This window comes from Centruroides sculpturatus, unplaced genomic scaffold, assembly GCF_000671375.1.
Source record: "Centruroides sculpturatus isolate CEXI.00-Female unplaced genomic scaffold, Cexi_2.0 scaffold262, whole genome shotgun sequence".
Taxonomy (NCBI): domain Eukaryota; kingdom Metazoa; phylum Arthropoda; class Arachnida; order Scorpiones; family Buthidae; genus Centruroides; species Centruroides sculpturatus.
This window is the reverse complement of record NW_019384536.1, coordinates 706,412-727,864: the sequence shown is the minus strand read 5'-3', so window position 1 is coordinate 727,864 and position 21,453 is coordinate 706,412. Positions and strand designations below refer to the sequence as shown.

Sequence of the window (21,453 nt, the reverse complement as noted above, 5' to 3'; positions counted from 1 at the left end):
ATCTGAGATGTAAAATTTGGAAAATTCAATTAATATTTGAGATTATTCATAATTTTATGTTTGTTTTTTTCTATTTATGTTTCAAAATTACTTTACGTCATACGATAAGACAGATAAAAACGGTATAAAATATGCCACTCATTGGGTAATACGTTTATCCGTAATAAGCGCTTTAGAGAATAAATTATACTATACATTATTTTTTAACTTTAAATATTCAGAAATAATGATGTCAATGCAAATTATCCAAGGAGAGGATTACTTCGGTCCTTCGGATAAGTAAGTAATAATGATGTATTATTTAATTTATAAAATTTGATTGTTTAATCATTTACGTAACTAGTTTCATACTGTAAACTTGCTTTTAATTTTAAAATATATATATAAGGGAGTTAACGGGATTGATGGAATAAAGCAACGCAACACTTGTGTTATTTGCCAAGAAGGAGACACCTCCCAAGATGACTTTTTATAAGAAACTAGCCCTCTAAGTGTGCCAGCCGGTGGCTAAGTGAATAAAACCACTAAACATTGGGAATTGGTCGTGGATTGGTGCTTCACCACCGGGCTAGCCAACATGTAGTTTTCCGATTTTTTCGTCAGGTGTTTAAACTTCTAAATTGGAGTCGGTTTCCCGTAGAAAAATACTCCTGGTCCATATAAAGTTCTTTACTTATCAATCCAATCGAAACTTTGAGAAAAATTTAAATTTTCGCTGAGCAAGAAACCTTATTCTAGTTTTTTTAAAATAGAATTTTTATTTTATTTCTTTTCTCTGTTTTATTACAAAGATAACACAGTTTTTATTAATAAAATGGAAATATCACTTATGAAAAGGATACAATTTTAAAGTTTTGTTGTGTGCTTGACTTTTTAGTATTTTCTAATTAATTAACATCGTGTAATTGAACATTATGGCTAGTTTCGTATTTATTTAAATAATGCAATGTTATTAGTATGTTAAATAAAATATATAAACTTTTCGATATCAAGTTCGCAAATTTGTTAAATCATAATAACGTCTTGGCATTATATGTTATACATCTCATTGACAAATAATTAAAAAATATTCTGCTAAAGAATCTTAGTGTAAAGAATAGTGTAAAGAATAGTTCACAATAGAAAGACAGTAAATACTTTTACAAATTATTGTTATTGGTTATAACAAGTTGGGCATCAGCTACAGCGGCTATATCGTCCCGTGGAAAGTGAAAATACAGTGAATGATATTAGTAATTGGAGGGAATAATATATTAGTATTCCGGTATTAATCCGGTAATAAGGTATTAGCATGCGCGGGAATAATGCCTTCCGGGAGGTCTTTTAAGGAAAACTAGCTCCTATTTAGGCGTTACAGACGTGGAGAAAAACCGGAAAACTCCACGTGGCCAGTCCGAACTCCCAGTGTTTAGGGACTAGGTCCACGCAAAGTGCGGGGTCGGAGTCCACTCGGCCACTGGTGGACTACAAATTATTATTTGTAAAAGTACTTCATGACTCCCGATTTCGTTTTCGTAATCTTTTCGTGTTTAGTAAGATTTCAAGCATAAGATGTTTAATCAGCAGATTAAACATCTTATGCTTGAAATTATCAGTTGTAGCGAAAGAATTAAAGATACTGAAAATGCCACGTTATTTTATGCGAGTTCATTAAATTAGACCATTGATTAAAATTTTCAATGGGCTAATGAGGGATCTGTGTACTCGAAATGCATTTCCCATATTAATTAAAGTTATGTTTGAATAATTTGAGTTTGGTTCCTTCTTGTCTTGATGTGATAAGCTGTTTTCATTGTTCCGTAATCTGACAGGCTATCCGTTTATTGTGTAAATTTGATTAATAGACCACACAACTACACCTTAAGTTGCTGAGACAATTTATTTAAACGTAACTAACGTTTTCGGCCTATTCGATAGACCATCCTCAGGTTAAATGAGAAAATAACGATAGTAGCGATACTATCGGTTATCCGATTTACAATCGATTGCTAACCAATTAATGTAAAGTGGACATCAAATAAAGACATAGTAAACAATCGGATTTATTTATTAAACAAACAAGCTATACTTCCATAATTTTTTTTTTCAGAAATATTAAATAGTTTACATTTCTCGGCTGGAAAAAAAGCCGATTAAGGCTTCTTTTTTCCAGAGATAATATCTTCGGCTGTCGAGAAAGCTCTCTCGAGTTGAGAGGAACCACAAATACTGATGTATTTGTGATAAATTGTTTTCGGATTATCGAAATAAGGATATCTACCGTTGTTGACTCAAAATTGAAACAGGTTGGAATTTGGAGGCTCGATAGATCGTTTGCGTAATCGCGGGGTCGGCATCTCTTCGATACCTTGTCACGACTGACACCACCGTGTCTTCCAGACACGGAAATTTCGATGCCGTTACTTTAATTTTCGCGCAAGCGGTCGCGTTCACGGGCTTGCAGACTCGGAATGGAAGCGAATGGAAACGACCGGAGGAAGTACACTCCACAAATTAACATTGAACAAAATACCCGTTTATTGATAGATATTATTTACAAGTTCTACGAGATATTGTTTACAAGTTTCTACAATAATAATCCAGATGCTTAGCGTAATTGCTAAAGGGAGAGATACATAGATAAACCTAACGCGACCCTGATCGAGAGAGAAAGCTCACAGTAAGTTCGCGAGATGGTAAATACCTTAATCACTTGTTGAATCCCAGTAGTGGTAATCCCAGACTCGGAAAATCGATGATCGGTTAATGAAGACTCAGTGACTCTGGAAGAAGGAAAGTTCTTTTTCTCTTGCGAGGGCAGCGAGTGGCGACGGCTGAAATCGGCGAACACACACACACTTAGGAAAAAGGGTTGATGACGACTGCTTCGGCTTGTTGTCACCCCCTCCCTTTTATTCGGGGGCTCCTCCTGGGTTTTTCCCATGGCTTCGTTAGGAGGTTTAGTACTGTACATCGGGACCAATAGTCACATTTTCACCCGCTGATTCCGGGTGACACACTCGATGTATCATCTTCAACAAGGAAGTAAGTCCGTGGGAAAATAATTTAATTTGACGATTTTAGCAAAACAACTTTAACGAAAAACTAAATTGAACAAAAATTTTTTTCACCAAACTTGGCTCTCACATTTGATATACTGCCAAAAAGCAATAATTGCGTCCGCTGTTGAATTATTTGTATCATATTTGGTTAATGTCTACTCTTTCTTAAGAAATAAAAAAAAATCGGGTGCATTATTTAGACTTATTTCTTTATTCTCTTGTTCGTTTTCAAGTCCGGATGATTCGGCATCCATTGAAGTTGAATTTATTGTATTTGCAAGTTCATTTGTTATTGCTTTTGAAAAACGTCTATAGTTTTCCTTATGTCGATAAGCGGGGCTCTTTTAATGTAAGATCTAAAATTGTTGAAATGCCGCATAGGGTTCGTGTTTCGTACCCATTCAATCTCTTGATTACTCTTTTTAATGATTAGATAGCTTTTTAAAGCATTCTATAGCAACGGAATTTTTTAGTGTTTTCAGCTTGACGAGAAATATTGTTGTCCTAGAAGAATTGGAACGATTGATATTGTAACCAATGTAACGTACAGTAAGTATCGCCCGAGACGCTGTTAGATACTTGTTCAAAACGTCCAAAAAAAAAAAAAAAAAAAAAAAAAAAGAGGAAAGAAAAATGAATACCGCGAATTGTCGCTATCATAATTTTCAATGGNTCAAAAGGTAAAAAAAAAAAAAAACTTTCTTGTAAAACTACAATTTCTTCGGCTGTCAGTGGCAAGGGAGATTTTTGTAATGAAATAAGGGCGAGTCCTACATCATCTTTTAATTCCAATAATCTTCTTATCATATTTAAATAAATGCTCCAACGAGTTGCTACTTTCTGAGTTACTTTTTAGGCATTTTTCCTCGTTCGGTTTGGATATTTGAAGTTTATCAGAAGTTTTCATTACGGTTTTAATGTGCGTTACAATTTCTTTACATTTTTCTTTATTCTTATTAGTTTTTCATCTCCAACTAGAGCATCCTAAACAACGAGGTTTAAGCTGTGGACAAAACAAGATAGATTCCCGATTTTTTAATATACTGCATGCACCTAACACGTTGTCTGCATTGTCCATTGTTATACATACGATTTTATCTTCTAGAGACATTTAAAAAAAATCTTTTTCAGCATATTTGCTATATTCTCAGATGTATGAGCAGTAGACACTATCAGCGTTTCAAGTACACACGATGTAAATATATCATTAAAAATAAAATGGCATGTTACAGTTAAATATGACTGATTACTTATAGTTATTATTTATATTATTATATATATTATTATAGTCGACATATTGGTTGTTACGGATACATAGGTCACTTACTTATGTGATCGTAACTTTCAACTTTACACTCTTTGTATAATTTGGGTACAAGTATGTTGCCTTTGTATTTTGGTGAGCGTAGTTTATATCTTGATTCTAATTCTTGTATAAATTGCACAACTGCCTTATCTTGAACAATAGAATACGGTCGTGAATCACGTGCAATGAATATTGTCAATATTTTATTTATATTAGCAGTGGCGTGCCGTCATTAGAAGCGTTGGATGCGCCGCTTCCCTTGTATTTTCTGAAAAATAAATACATATTAACTTTAATTATACGAAAATAGTCGCGCAATATTTTATTATAACCGCATTATGTATCGTATTACAAATTTCTATACTACACGTGAAAAAAATAAGATTGGTATTGTATATTCGAATATTAGTGGCGGAGTGGAACCGCTGTATCGTCAGCATCCAAAAAGCCAGATTCGCGCATTCGCTTTACAGAGCACAAACCTCATCCAGTTTAGCCGGTGGAAGCCTTGGACCTTGAGTGGTATATTGCATCCAATTCTATCCAGGACCGGTTCTGGGCTGTTAGCCCGATTACGTGAATCGCGAGTAGATTTATAACTTAATCCAATCGATAAGAATTTACCTGTATGTTTTTATGACAGTTTTCTGTATAGTTGACAGGAATTTTAAAAAATCCGTTAAAATATTTGATATATTTATTCCGCTCTCCGATTTTATATTACTCGCGGATTTCAATGTAAAACCAGTGATATTACGATTTCGTATGTCCCATCTTTAAGGGAATGTAGAAGAAAACGCGTACAATTCTTGTATAATGTTAAAAAATTAATTGTTACTTTGGTAGCATAATTTACAACTAAATTTAATGAATGAGAGAGATGCACGAGGTACAGAAAAAGCTCTAGAATTTATTTTCCTTAAATTTATGATTTATATATCCGTTTGTCATAAAAATGTGTCTTTCCACTTTTTCCCGAGACTACGAATATTCGACTACAAAGTAACCGGTTTTGACTTATTTCTACTTAAGAAGTAGTTAAATAATTAAGCAATTAGGGAATTGGGGACATAAATAAAACCCTGCTGAAAGAGCTGGAATTTTACTTAAAAACTTAACCGAACCATCTCTAACCGAGTACCGAGTGGAGACTGATTTGTTCGAAATATTAGATGTAATAAAGACAGACATTTTTCCAGTTCAACGAGAGTGACCGAAAAGTTGTAAATTTTGGAAATTTCCGTGGACAACACCTGGTCTTAAAACGAATTAGTTCGAAAACAAACGACGGACAATCTATTAAGTTTAACATATTTAGACTTTTACAGCTATGGTGAGTAACATTTAAAATTTACAAGAACCCTGTCGCGTCTTTTGAGATATACGAGTGATGCGAATAAACAGGCATTTGACATTGACCGGTATGGGCACCCTCGGGATTTGGCAGCCCGCGTGCATGTACACACCGCACACCTAGCAGGACCGTCATTGATTCCAGTCGTAGGGAGATATTTGACTAAGTGATTAACATTTAAAGAGTAAAGAACATTTTGTTATTTTTATGTACGTTTCATTACAAAGCTATATTTAATTATAATTTTCTTTAAAAGTATATTCATACAATTGAAGAATATTTTGTACCAGGTATGTACTGTACATCCATCACACATTTCATTTCACCAAGTAAGTTTTTATAATTTTATTTTTAATTTTAGCCCTTATATCGTGGCTAGCGATTCAGAATGTAATTGCGATAATTGTGAAAATTTATTTTAAAAAAGTTTTGGCTCAAGATCATATAATGAAAAAGAAAACATTATTAAAAGAGAAAGGCCAATGCCTAAGTTAAATATAAACACTTCAATAAAAAAATTTGTTCGACATTTTCACGATAAAATGGCTCTGTAGATGCATAAAAATGCAAAAATTGTTTTTTTGGCTTGCCTACTATTTTCAAATGAAATTAGTGTGTGGAATAAGAATGACTTTGACAATTTAGCTGGCAAAAGACACGAAAAGTCGTCGATTCTTTCGTATTTGAAGCAATTTGGAAATCAAAGTGGAATAGAATTTAACATTAGTAAATAATATAAAATAAATATTGAAAATTATAACGACGTAATTACGATTAATAGATATATTATATCTAAATAAATAGATGTTATATGTTTTTAACAAAGCAAGAATTGGCATTTAGAGGGCATATGGAATATATTGGATCTAATAACAGAGGTAATTATATTGAACTTGTTTATTTATTAAGTACGTCAGATAAATAATCTATTAAAAATACATTTAAAGAAAGAATTAACTGATTGCTCCTGGAAGTCGGCTTCTTATAGAAACACAACTTCCCTATCATTAAATCTCATGGCACGCCACTGTATATTAGTTGCCCTTTTTGTTATTGATATCGAAAACATCTCGATCGCTGGTGAAATACTGAGTTACTTTTTCTTGTCGTGTCAGTAGCCACTTCGATGATGAGTTTTCTAAATCTAGAGCTTTAGAGCCTGTACACACTAGGCGTTTTTCAACGCGCGTTAAACGCGCGTTTTAAAGAACCAAGAGTTCTATGTAGGCGTACACACTCAAACGCGCGCTATTGGCCAAGCGCGCGTTAAACGCGCGTTTATAGATTTTTGTTAAAACGGCGTTTTGCGGGCGTTAGCCTAGCGCTTTGAGATATATGTGCTGCCATGTTACTGTACATTCGATCGCGCGTTTTGCGGGCGTCAGCCGAACGCTTTGAGATATATGTGCTGAAATGGAGAACGATCATTTCGATACTGATCTATTTATTGATGAAATCTAAAAGAGACCAACCATCGTCAAAGGATTTTATAGATATTTTAAAAGAATTAAAAAACTTGAATTTATTTTGTCTTAGTTTTGGATACAACGTCGCAAACATTTCATGCGTCAGTCTATCTCGTAATATTGGGTGCACCCAAAATTCTCTTTGCCTCTGCCGTCGTCTTTTATAGCGACGATAGAGGAGCCACACACAAGCAATCACTTCCACATCCATTTCCAAACCGAGCCAGTGCGCACGCTCCGCTAAACGCTCGTCGAACGCGCGTTTAAAAACACCTAGTGTGTACACAGCCTTAGATATTAAAACCGAGTCGTAATTATTGCTATTAAAATTTTTTAAATTTAACAGGATGTAAACGTTTTATATGATTCCTTAAATTTGATGTGTTTCTTGATGTTTTGTACATTATTTTTTAACATAAAATACATTTTACAAGTTGTTTGCCTTTCATATCAATTTGAAAATATTTCCAAATACTGTATTAATTTTTTTTCTGATGGGCATTGTACAATTTAAAGATAACAGAAATATTGTTTTCTTTGACAATACCGAGAACTAGACGTCTAACGGTTAAACTTAGAAAAAATAGATAGCACTTTACTAAAAGATAACAATATTAAAAAATTTTAAAACTAATTTTAAAACATAATGATAAACGATAAATATTTTCATGTAAAAACTACAATATAAAATTGGAATATCGGTAGTAATAATGTTTTTGAAACATCGATAGGATCCGAACACAATTACAAATGTTAAATGTGGCCTCCATCGTTGTCAACAAAGTTTCCCATTCCAAAACGACACTTTCTATCACAGAATGCAAGAAGACTACTGGAATTACTAAAACATGATGTCTAATGCTGTCCTTCAGCAGTGACATCTTTCACAATACACCTGAACTTCTGGTTATTTTTAAACAACCATCGTGTATCGTGAAAAAAGTCACAACCTGAAAACTGAAGATGTCACAGCTGAAGAACAGCATTTGATGTCACGTTTTATCAATTCCAATGGATTTCTTGCGTTCTTCGATTAAAAAAAAAATAACATTTTGGGAATGGAAAACTTTGTTGACAACCATAGAGGCCACATATAACATTTGTAAAGCTGTTCAAGTGACTTATATTGCTACAGCGTCACCTATCGGCAATTTTTGTACTAAATTTTTTTCATTAAACGGCTGCGCATCGTTTGAAATACCTGCTCTGTAACTTTTATTTATTTCGTTTGAAGTCTTAAAACGCGCTATAAAAATCTGTAAGTAGAGGAACTTAATTTTTAACAATCCTGTATATTATACAGATTGATTATTATAATTGATATGAGCACAGTGATTTTCATAGGATTGCTTTGGGTCTTCTATTAATCGATACAATGAAATCTTACAGTAAATAAAAATATTTTATTACCTTATCTAAATTTTAATGTTTGTTTTTAGTAATACAGTGGGTGATCGGTTAATGAACAGTTCGGTTAACGAACAAATCGAATAACGAACACTTTCGAGAAAGATTTTTATGTTCGGGTTATGATTTCGCGAAACTTTCACCGCGAAACGGGTTATCTTTCGCGAAACGAACACTTTCGCGAAAGATTCATATGTTCAGGAATACATGTTCGTTACCCGAACACATGTTCGGGTAACGAACACCTCACAGAACAAACGCAAGAAGAAGCGACGTAAAATAGTGAATACCGATTGATCTTCCCTTGTCTTCAGGCAACAATTCGGAACTTTTCAGAGCGCGGGTGACGTCGACATCGACACTCAACCCGGTATATACTGATCGAATAGTATTCCTCCGAACTTTGAAACTTTTCCTTGTAATTTCAGCCTTTTATTTTTCTGACAGAAACAATTCTTTTGTGGTATTCGCGAGACTGTCGGGCGGACACTCGTTAAGTTTTGCGTCGGTTTTAATTTTCGAAAGGTGGGAGTATAATAGCAAAGGTAGAGAGTGGGCAGAAGATGTCTGATATTGCTGGGCACTATGGCATATGTTTTCTTCTGAAAAAAAGAGGATTAATGCCGATATCTGCTATTAAGGATCTTTCGAAGAAGTGGGAGGATGTCAGAACGACAGTCTTAGAATGACATCCAAACCAGCGTTGGGATCTCTACAATTACAATGCTATTAATTACTTCTGAAAAATCCTGAAGAAGAGAGAAAAGCAATCGACATTGGACAGATTCTTTAACCCCACAAACAGAAAAAACATGACTAATAAAAATGCAAGACTGTGTATGTATGTATTTTTATTATTACATATAAATAAACGTAGTAAGACAGTATATATTTTTTTATTTTGGGGGAGTCACCGGAACTAATTAATCAAATTCCCGTAAAAACCTATGGTAAATCGATAATCGGTTAACGAACAATTCGGATAGCGAACAGTCTTGGAACGGATTATGTTCGTTAACCGATCACCCACTATATATTAATTGATTAAGTTTTTATTGCGCGCTTAAGGTTATTAGATAGCCTACATAAAAAGCGTTTATATATTAAAGTAAATAAATATATTTATATACTTATTTATTTACTTTAATATATAAATGCTTTTTATAATGATTCCAATAACAGTAAACACATAAAAATTTAATTGATTAATATACTGTATTACTAAAAACAAACATTAAAATTTAGATAAGGTAATAAAATATTTCTGTGTATTGTATGATTTCATTATATCCATTAACGCAACTCAACAGCAATCCAAAGCAATCCTATAAAAATCACTGTGCTTATATCAATTATAAAAATCAATTCCTTTATATTCCTTTTGATTTCCTTCCATGTATTTCTTGTAATGTTTCAATAAAATTACACTAAATTTTCATTTTTATATACTGTATTAAGATATGTTATAATTATTTCTTATTAAAATTTGACAATTAATCTTCTTTTAGACTAGTTGTTCTCAATGCCCCAGTACGAATGGCAATTTTTTTATTATTATTTTATCGTCAAATCTCAGGTTATTTATTCAAAAAAATTGTTAATTAAAAATTTTTATGTTATCAAAAACGATATTAAAAATAGAAAACGACTTGTTTGTTAATCGTCTTTTACTTAAAATTTACACATCGATTAACCCTGCGTTAGTGCACTGAGTTTTTTTTCGGCATTAGTGCAGTGGGGCGTTTGTCCACCCCAACATTTTTTTGGGTCCATAAACCATGTAAGTAAAAATTCATAAAGATTTACTCATTTATTTGGTAAAGGCATGTGTCATTATACATATGATTATATTCAGGTATGATTACATATTATATTAGTACATAAATCCATGAAAATAAAAAACAACATTTATCAAAACTCATTACATTAGATCTTATTATTAAACCAATAGTAAAAATCTAAATTGTTTTTTAAGCATTTTTGTCACTCTGATTCAATAGCTGACATTGTACTTTGGCACTCAATGCAAATGACAAGCAGCTTGCTATGTTTGGTATTTTCTCAGTGTGTTTATGAAAGTCAGCCATTTTGAATTAAAATAAACTTATAATAATCAATGTGAATAAAAATAATATATCTATATTATAAATAATAAATGTGGTCACATTATAGTTATTTTAAAAATAAAAAAACTAAATAAATATTTGTAAAATTTAAAAAAAAACGTAATTAATACTGTGGGGTGTTTCGACACCCCACTGAGAACTGTTGTTTTTTTCTTACTGGAATTTCTGCAGCATCCTAGTAATTTCTGAGCATGCTCTATACATAAAATCATGAAGCTACTGAAGAGGACACAAATATTTCTTGCGAAATCTATGAATAGTGCAACTTTCAAAACGTTGGGGGTGGCGAAACGCCCCACTGCACTAACCCAGGGTTAAGTACTTAATAGTTATTTTTATGTTATAAATTTAATTTTATTTCATCTATTCAATTTCAATAATATTTTCATGTTATAAATGTAATTTTTAATTTTAACTACAATAAACTTAAATATAGAACAAAGTACTTTTTAATTAAAATATATAGTTCATTTTATACAATTTTATCGCTTATTTTATTTTATAATCATCTCTATAGTTTTTAATATATGAATCATTTTATATTCTAACTATTAAAACTATTTAATGACTAAGAATATATAAATTATTTATTTATTTTCATCAAAAATATGTTTTTCTATGAAAATTCAATAGATAAAATAAAAAACTTATTAATTTTATATTTTTGTGATGTACTTCATAACCCAATTAGAAATAAATTATACATTCTTTTTGTTTTCACTATATTATACCCTTTTTCAAGAATGGGCTAGCTTTAGCTAGTAATTTCAATAAATATTACTTATAATTAAAACATTTTGATATTTAATTTTATTTTTATGTCACTATTCACCATTCAACACATCAAAGTTAAATTTATAATTTCGCTACTATGTAGTTGTGTAGTTATTTCACTTGGGGTTCATGGTCAGTGTTCATGAGAAGCGGTCCATGGGCATAAGTTTGGAAACCATTGGACTAGAGATTAATAGAAATTCCTCAGTCATTCATGTTATAATCTTATCTACCAAAACCGCTTAAATTTCAGTGTTATAAAATAGACGGGAAATAAATTCAAATGCTAATATTTAACATCAAATGCTCCATTTAATGTTTCCTAATAACGTAACTAGACAAAATTATTGCTTAATTAATAAGCAATATTCATTTGTCTGCAAATTAGCATAGGTTATATTTGAACTTATATGTTTAAAATATATTAATCTAAATATTATCTTATGGGAATTTGCATATTTAAAAAGAAATAATGTTTCTGATAATTTGTGTATTTATTTTAAAAGTTTCAAGGTAAGCTATTGGCGAAGAAGGACAAGTTTAGAACAAAAATTAATTATTGTATCATCGATACTTTTTTGTTTGACTTTTGCACTGATGATAACAACCATCGTATTGGATAAAAGATTGGAAAACTGTAAGTTACCATTATGTCTTTTAAAAATTTATACACAATTAAATTTAATTAATTTTTCAGATAAGTCCAAATCATTTGATATTACTCTTGGTCCTACTCCAGATTCTACTTTAACATCGACAATTTCACCAACTGAAAATCACACTTCAATAGCAATAAATTATATTTCAACAGGTAAGTGCTTATCAATCTTTTGTTCATAATGGACTTGTTAAAAAGGGCCTTCTTGGTGTCTACAGAGAGGAGTTTTAAAAATCCATTTTATTCAGATCAATTGAAATTTGGAACTCGACACACGAAATAATTTTAAAAAGTGTAAAACATTAAAACAAACTTATGAATATTAGAATAAATAAAACTAGACAAATAAACAAGAATAAATAATAAAATCTATTTATGAAATCAGAAAATTTTTTAAAATAACAAAATTTTTGTTACGATTTCTTTTTGTTATAATTACAGTATATTGTTACTGTACTAACCGGTCTGACTACCAGATGTCTACTGAATCCGCATCTAGGGTTTTTTTTTTGTAATCAGCCACAAACCCTAGCCGCGGGTAACAGCTAGTCGTAAATATAAGGCAGCGATTCCCAACCCGGGGTACGAGATAGGTTGTTTATGGGTACAGAAAAAAGTTAGTTATTGTGGCAGAAAAAATAATATATTATGTATCACAAATTAATGGTATTAAAAAATTGTTAGGTAAAAAATGTTTCTTGCAACAATCACAAACTTTATTATACATTTCAAAATGCAAAAATAGAAATAAAAACTTATGCTGCTGATTGTACAATGCAACAGATCAATAAATGTTGCGCTGTCGGTCAATGGTAGTGGGGATACCATTATGTGTGATTAGTGATTATGCTATGGACTTTTGATGGTGGGGTGTGTTACCATTATTGTTATTATCTTTCAACAATAACGTTTTTCAAACAACCATGTGTTGTTTGAAAAAAGTATTCTTTTGTTTATAAAAAGTAGTTTTATTGTTAGCAAGGAAAAAGACAGCTAGTTTCGCCAGATTTTCTCTACAAGCTGTAAATTTTTTCATTATTTATTCAGTATTTTTATTGATTTTTTAATTGACAAGACTGTGTCTTGTTTATAAAATCGTACTGCTGCCGTGTTACCAGCTTAGAGGTATGAAGAAGTATATGTCAAAAGTTGCAATTTGGCACAAAGTATTAGGTGCCCAAATCATGCGCGCATAAAAAAACCAGACTTGTTGGTACTCAGGGATCGAGAACCGAGTCAAAATAAAATTAAAAATGGCGACACTCTCTACAAACAGGCAGTGCGAGATTTGCGCATGCGTTGCTCGTTGGGAAGTTGGAAATGCCACGGGGATACGCTAATGAAAAATGGTTGGGAACCGCTGATCTAAGGAAAATAAATTCTAGAGCTTTTTTTGTACCTTGTGCATCTTATTCATTAAATTTAGTTGTAAATGATGCTGCCAAAGTAACAGTTAATTTTTTAATATTGTACATGTTTTTTTTTCTAAATCCCCTTATAGATGGGGCATATGAAATCGAAATATTACGGGTTTAACATTGAAATCCGTAAGTAATACAAGATGGGAGAGCAGAATAAAAGCAGAATAAATATATCAAATATTTTAATGGATTTTTTAAAACTCCTGTCAACTATACAGAACTATAATAAAAATATGCTAGTAAACTCCTATCGGTTAGGTTAAGTTATAAATCTACTCGTGATTCACATAATGGGGCGAGGGCGGCCAAATATCTAGCAGGCAGGCGGCTAACAGCCCAGAACCGGTGCTGCATAGAATCATTGGAAGCTTTATACCAGGGGTGTCCAATCTTTTTGTTTCTCTGGGCCGCATTGTAAGAAGTCGAGGAATTTTGGGCCACAAGTACATATATATACTTGTGGCCCAATATACAAGTATATTTAAAAATTAACATGTCTAGATTATAATATTAAGTATTAAAACTTTACCAAGAAAAAGGATATTTTAAAAATTACTTCTACAGACACTTTCAATTTTTACTTAGAAATAGATAAATTCATTTATTATAAAAGAGACAAACGGAAATTTATTTGAAAAGCACAAATATTTGTTATATTTGGGTCTCTAATTAATAAAAAGCGACGAAACACTATTTTAAAGCACATTTTTATTCAACTAATATAATTATAAATAATATGTAGCCCAAAAAGTAGCCAAAGCGCCAAATGATATTTTTTCGTCAAACAAAAAAAGTAGACACATTTGGCGCAATGTAGTCAAATCTTGCAACGTTGGAAAAAATACTAAATAAAGCTGTAATTGTGAATCAAAGGATTATAGACCCAAGTGCAGGGAAAGGAGAGAAAGGACAAAAGATAAAAAAAGTGAGAAAGGTTGGAAAATTAAGGGTCTATATTTGCTTAACAGAAGATCTATTTAACCTTTCTCACTACTACATCTTTTGTCCTTTCTCATCTTTCCCTCCTTTTCCCAAATTTGTGTCTATAATCCTTTGAGTTACAACTCCAGCTTTATTTAATAATCCTTCCTCATTCACACATCTCCAAGTATTTGAAAATATTTCCTTTCCACTCAAAAATAAAATATGAATAAAGGTTTACGGCTTTGTGAAACTTCTTCTTTGAGTTTATGCAATTGAAATAAATAAATAATAAAAAAATTAAAACATTTTGTCGGTTTTGTTTACACGTTTATTGGGCCGCATTGAAACTTGCCTTGGGGCGCATGCGGCCCGCGGGCCGCGGGTTGGACACCCGTCTTTATACGATATTTTGGTGTGTAGCTTCCATCAGCTAAACCGAGTGAGGTTGGTGCTCTGTAAAGCGCATGCGCGAATGAGTATAATCTGGCTGCTTGGAAGCTGTCCAGTATTCGACAATACAGCATTTCCATTCCGCCACTGATATTCGAATATACAATAGCAATCTTATCACTTTATCCACATGTAGTATAGAAATTTAATAACATACATAATGCGGTTATAATAAAATATTAATTTTAATTAATTCAAAGTACGTTAAAATATGAAAATAATCGCGCAATATGTTTGAGAAAATACAAGGAAACGGGACGCCACTGACTATTACCGTGACTTTTCGAGTTGCATTTTATATTCCAACTCGCAATATTTGTCAGGCGCGAATCCCTGACTATTTATCAATGTTCAATGGTTTAATCTATTCATTCACTGGTAGGATCCTATACGGGGCAGATCCCCCACATAATTCCTGGGGAATTGCTCACCCAGTTTCGATCCGGGTCCTCCAGAGCGATAGAATCACTCTTTAATCACTTCGGCCATCCGGTCATCAATATTTTTCTTTAAAATATTTCTCATTTAATGTTCAATATTTAGTTATCGCGCAGTTACTTTATTCGTTGCTGCAAGAAAAAAAGTCTGACTATGATTTAGAAATAGCAATTGAAGGAAAGTTAGTAAAATGGAAAAAATACTGTTGATTTATTGAACAGTTTTTTCAGTTTAAAAGAAAAGATGACACTACGTAGTCAGAAGTATGTAATTTGTCAATCTATTCATCTCAAAATAGACTCTACAATAAAAGTTTCTCTCTTTTAACTTAATACTCACAGATTCATTGAGTAATTGCATCAGCTAATGTTCAGAACGCGTTATAGCTTTTCTTAATCACCGCAATGCATAGTGGTCAAATATCAAGAAAGCAACGATGCGAATTCCGTTTTATGGTCTTTTTGAGTTATTCACAACGCGTTGTGGATGTTTTTACAAGTGCCACAACACGAATATTGCGTTGTGAATGATTTAAAGAGACCACAACGCGTTGTGGACGTTTTTTTGCTCAATGAGCGTTTTCGTTCTTTGAGCCTAACATATATTCTAGTACATTTTGACATTTTGACCAATTCCTGTAATTTTTTTTAACAAACTTTGTTTTAAATCGAACATATTCCTCTGATAAATTTGAATGTTTTAAAAATACATCTTTAGACCAATTCCTCACAACTTGGCGGTTAAGTACGGGCCAAAATTAAAACAGGCTAAATTCTTTAGGCCGCAGATTTAGCGGCTCACTTTCTTGGTAAAAGTATATATCAGTAGTGTAGCGTAGTGGGGGCGGCAGGGGCGCCCCGCCCCGGGCGGCACTTTTTAGGGGGTCGCAAAATTACGTTTTAGGGGAAGGCAAAATTTCACAATAAATAATAATAATATCTTGTAAGAATTTGAACCATTTTATTTCATATTTTCGTGCACCTACGATTCGGACCGATTGAAATGAGCACGGAATAACATCCGGACATTCCGGGAATCGACTCACCGTGTGAACTGTTAATTTCACCCGGGGATATCGTGAGCAACCTGTTGACCTTTTTTTTTTGCTTGTGCGATTTATTCGTACATATATACACCTTCAATATCCAATAGAGCTAGGTCACTTACGTTACTCCTATCCAAGTCTCCCTAGTCGCTAACTGTAACTAAGTTAGAACCAGCATGCACTGCAAATTATTCTTCGCGTTGCAAAATGACATACGTATGCGTCAGGAACTTCTGTTCGAACAAACCTCACCTGCCGTCCGGGTCAGCGATTTTAAAAAAGTGGCAACACTAGCACGGAATTTTTCATTACTTATTCTGTGACGAAACTGAATTTTACTCTTTTAAATTGAGATACTTAAATAAGGGGGGACGAAATTTTCCTCCGCCCCGAGCGGCTGACACTCACGCTACGCCACTGGTATATATAATTAACAATGAAATTATTTTGTAAATGAACCATGTTATAAAAGGAAAGTTTTAATTTTTAATTAATATCAAGTAATTACGGTACATTTTATTTATCATGAAATCCCATAAATGTTGTCATTACATCTTTACTTTCTTTTACATACTCGACATTTTTTGACCGAAATTCTTTGGAGGTACACAAGCAGCCTGAGGGCCATGTATTGTGCTTTCATGTCTTTTAAGAATCTCTTCAGTACTGTAGTTCAATTGTAAATGTTTAAACTATCCCTAAACCTTCGAAGCGATATCTGATAATAGTTTCCTATTAAATTGTGTAACAAATGTGGATAGTTTTCGAAAAACATTTTAGAAAATTAAAAAATAAAAATAGATATTAAGTTGCATTTTAACTAGTGCTAGCAACAAAGCCAATTAACTGGTTTTCGATAAACCACGGTTTTATAAAAAAAAAATGAAAACCGATTTTGAACAGACAAAGAAATCGGTTTATTATGACGGTATTGTTATGTATAGTAGCCATTTTTGACTAGTATCCTTCCTTTTTTATAATAACGCTACGCATTACTCATATTTAAATTTTAAAATTAAAATCAACATAATATCTAACGCAAATTAATTTTAAAATGACAGTTTTTGAACGTTATATTGTAAATACTTGACCTCTAACGTTTACCAATATTGAAAAACACTGACCTCTTTTAGACGAGAATAATGCATAATACAGTCATATTCGTGAATTTTAGCTAATATTTACTCTACTACTTTATTAATCTTAATGAAATGCAATAAGAAAACATTAATTGTACTGAATTCAAAATAAATTTGAAACTGGTTTGGCATAGTGAATTAAAAGAACGGTTTTCCTAAAACAAATGTTGAAAACTGGTTCATCAGTTTCGTGAATTTTCGATTTTTGCAACCACTATACTACTCTGTTTCAACTAACTTGGTAATGACGTAAATTACGTAAACGACTTGGTCTCACAAAAACCACTGTAATAAGTGAACTATCGATAAACTTCAATATACTTGCAAACAATATAGTTCAATCATAAAATTCATCTACAGGAGTCCTTACATCGCATAATTAATAATAGTTAGCAACACGATAATAAATTTGCTTATTTTAAAACGATTAACGTATAAAAAATAAAAAGCAGTGCACAGTAAAAATAACACTGCTGTTATAAGTCAGTGTTGAGGACACTATTGGCTTAGTAGTAATAGAGTAGAATTTTAACATGCGACATATCTAATTTATCCAATGAATCAATTTAGTTTATAAATAAACCTGAATCTCACACAACAACAATTTCTGCATCTAACATATTATTAGATCACTTAAGATTTAGTTCAGAAACAATAAAGACTTTTCCGCAAATTCACCACAGATGGTCGGTCCACATCTAAAGAAACGCATCCTTCGTTTACCTCACCAGATTCGACAACAAACGGTCAGATCTCTTCTCAAGCAACGAAATCTTCGCCTATCCCACCAGATTCGACGACAAACGATCAAACCTCTTCTTATGCAACGAATTCTTCTTCTCCCTCACCAGACTCCACGGCGGATGGTCAGCCCTCTTCTCATGCAACGGATTCTTCTCTCTCACCAGGCTCCACGACGGATGGTCAGCCCTCTTCTCATGCAACGGATTCTTCTCTTTCACCAGATTTCACGACAAACGATCAACCCTCTTCTGTAGCAACAGAATCTTCGCCTATCTCACCAGATTCGACAACAAACGATCAGACCTCTTCTCGTGCAACGGATTCTTCTTCTCTCTCACCACACTCCACGACGGATGGTCAGCCCTCTTCTGAAGCAACGGAATCTTCGCCTATCTCACCAGATTCCACGACAAACGATCACACTTCTTCCCATGAAACGGATTCTTCTTCTCTCTCACCAGACTCCATGACGGATGGTCAGCCCTCTTCTGAAGCAACAGATTCTTCGCCTATCTCGCTAGATTCGACAACAAACGATCAGATCTCTTCTCATGAAACGGATTCTTCTTCTCTCTCACCAGACTCCACGACGGATGGCCAGCCCTCTTCTGAAGCAACGGAATCTTCGCCTATCTCACCAGACTCCACGACGGATGGCCAGCCCTCTTCTGAAGCAACGGAATCTTCGCCTATCTCACCAGATTCCACGACAAACGATCAGACCTCTTCTCATGCAACAGATTCTTCTTCTCTCTCACCAGACTCCACGACGGATGGCCAGCCCTCTTCTGAAGCAACGGAATCTTCGCCTATCTCACCAGATTCCACGACAAACGATCAGACCTCTTCTCATGCAACAGATTCTTCTTCTCTCTCACCAGACTCCACGACGGATGGTCAGCCCTCTTCTGAAGCAACGGAATCTTCGCCTATCTCACCAGATTTCACGACAAACGATCAATCCTCTTCTAAAGCAACGAATTCTTCGCTTATCTCACCAGATTCCACGACAAACAATCAGACCTCTTCTCATGCAACGGATTCTACTTCTCTCTCACCAGATTTCACGACAAACGATCAACCCTCTTCTGAAGCAACAGAATCTTCGCCTATCTCATCAGATTCCACGACAAACGATCACACCTCTTCTAAAGCAACGGATACTTCGCCTATCTCGTCAGATTCGACGAGAAACGATCAGATCTCTTCTCATGCAACTGATTATTCTTCATTTTCACCATACTCCACGACGAATGGTTAGCCTTTTTCTGAAGCAACGGAATCCTCGCCTATCTCCCCATATTTCACGACATACGATCAGACCTTATCTCATGCAACTGTTTCTTCTTCTTTCTCACCAGACTCCACGACGGATGGTCAGCCCTCTTCTGAGGCAACGGCATCTTCGCCTATCTCACTAGATTCGACAATCGATGGTCGGTTGTTTTTATGAAGCAACAGAAATGTCGTCCACCTCACTTTTTTCTATGAGATTCCGAAAGTACCAATAAAGAATATTTTTCGTTAAGTGCCTGTTATTTTGCTAAATCCTGTTTGTAGGCCTATAGTTTTGTTTTCTTAAAGGTGGAGAGACTTGTGCAATTTCATTACTTATTTCCCTTTGTCAAAATCTATGCATTAATACTATCTACGTGAACTAATTACCCTTATCTCCTCGAATCATTTCTTGTTTTTCTGTAAAAATTTTGTTTTATCTTAGTCTTTTTTGACCCCATATCTGGTTTATTTTGAAAAAACAGAGATGGTAACACCGCATGCGAGCATGCTTACCTATCCATAAATTTAACATTGTACATTTGCCACTCTTTTGCGCTCAAACATTGCACCTTTCTCAAATCTCTCATCAGCGTTATCATCTACAGACCAAGAGCTTTATTTTATTACCTATACAGTACTTTCAGCCGTTCTCAAACGAAGTCGAACAGTATTCGAATTTTATTAAATTAAATATAGACTGCACACATACAGCATATTAATATTTATTATCTCAGTATCGTATGTAGCTTTACCTCACCGAATTAGAAAATTATTTTATTTATTGTTTTATTAATTTTTTTACTCAAATAATTGTCTGGATTTATCGTCCGTTACATATGGAGATAATCCATGCTGATATGATATAATTTAATACAGTTTAAATAAAATTCGGGACATTTAATAACTGCTGAAATATTTAATTTAAAGAAACAATATTTCGAATTTCAAAAATATTATTATCGCATACGACGCAAGTTAATTAATCGCTCATTAATAAGGATAAAAATAATTTATTTCAAAATTAGGGTTTTAACTAACTACATAATGTTTAAAATATTAATTATTTTTAAATGTACCATTAAATTCATAAAGTTAAACATATTTATTCCGCGATAACTTCAACAAACATGCCATAAACCTATATAATGCCAAGGTTATGAGATTATATGATTGTGGAGCTGCTGTTGTAATCATCTCTCGTTTCCGTTTTACAGACAACGACTCCCGTTAGGGCGGCGTCCCGATCGTTCCATAGGCAAAGTTGACCAGAGGTGTTAGCATATAAAGTGTTTTCTTGTACAATAACAATAATAATAATAAACGAAAAGAAACTGCATTCAAACTCTGTTTTCTCCGTTTCATAAATATTTTTATTTAATTTCACAAATGTACTGGTCTATGTATACAAGTCTGAGATGCACTTCTCTGGCATAAATAGGTTGCCACTTTTGGAAACCGACTTCGCCGCCGACGTGATGACCGGGAGAGAGGATGGTAAATAAGATGACACGTCTTTTTTTTATGCTTTTCACAATCGGCATACCTTGTAAGTGGTTTGTTTAATCCATCATATTTAATACTAAACAATGTTAGGCAAATAATGCAACGAGCTGTACAGTACAAATGTCATCATTATCGCGAGTTAACCACGTTTTGAATTCATTCACTTAAGCCAAGTTTTCCTAATTGTAAAATTGCATAAACGTTTTCTTTTCCGAGGTGAAAAAGAATTACGCAAATGTCTAGATTGGCTCATCTTCAAAAATCAATTTTTAAAACTCGAAACGTCTATATCTTACAAGTTAGTCGAACAAGTGTTTTTACTTACAGTCGCGTGAATCGCGTTTCAAAATTTAACTTACTATAGCACTGTATGAATCAT

General features: G+C 33.3%; 1 protein-coding gene across 1 annotated transcript; it reads left to right on the top strand.

Annotated features, from left to right (window-relative positions):
* Positions 1-236: 236 nt before the first annotated feature.
* LOC111623264 (putative protein TPRXL) lies at positions 237-19,816 on the top strand. Its single transcript, XM_023365788.1, has 4 exons — positions 237-279; positions 11,981-12,111; positions 12,172-12,285; positions 18,401-19,816. Exons 2-4 carry the CDS (start codon positions 12,072-12,074, stop codon positions 19,552-19,554), a joined length of 1,308 nt encoding a protein of 435 aa, XP_023221556.1. The 5' UTR covers positions 237-279; positions 11,981-12,071; the 3' UTR covers positions 19,555-19,816.
* Positions 19,817-21,453: the final 1,637 nt, after the last annotated feature.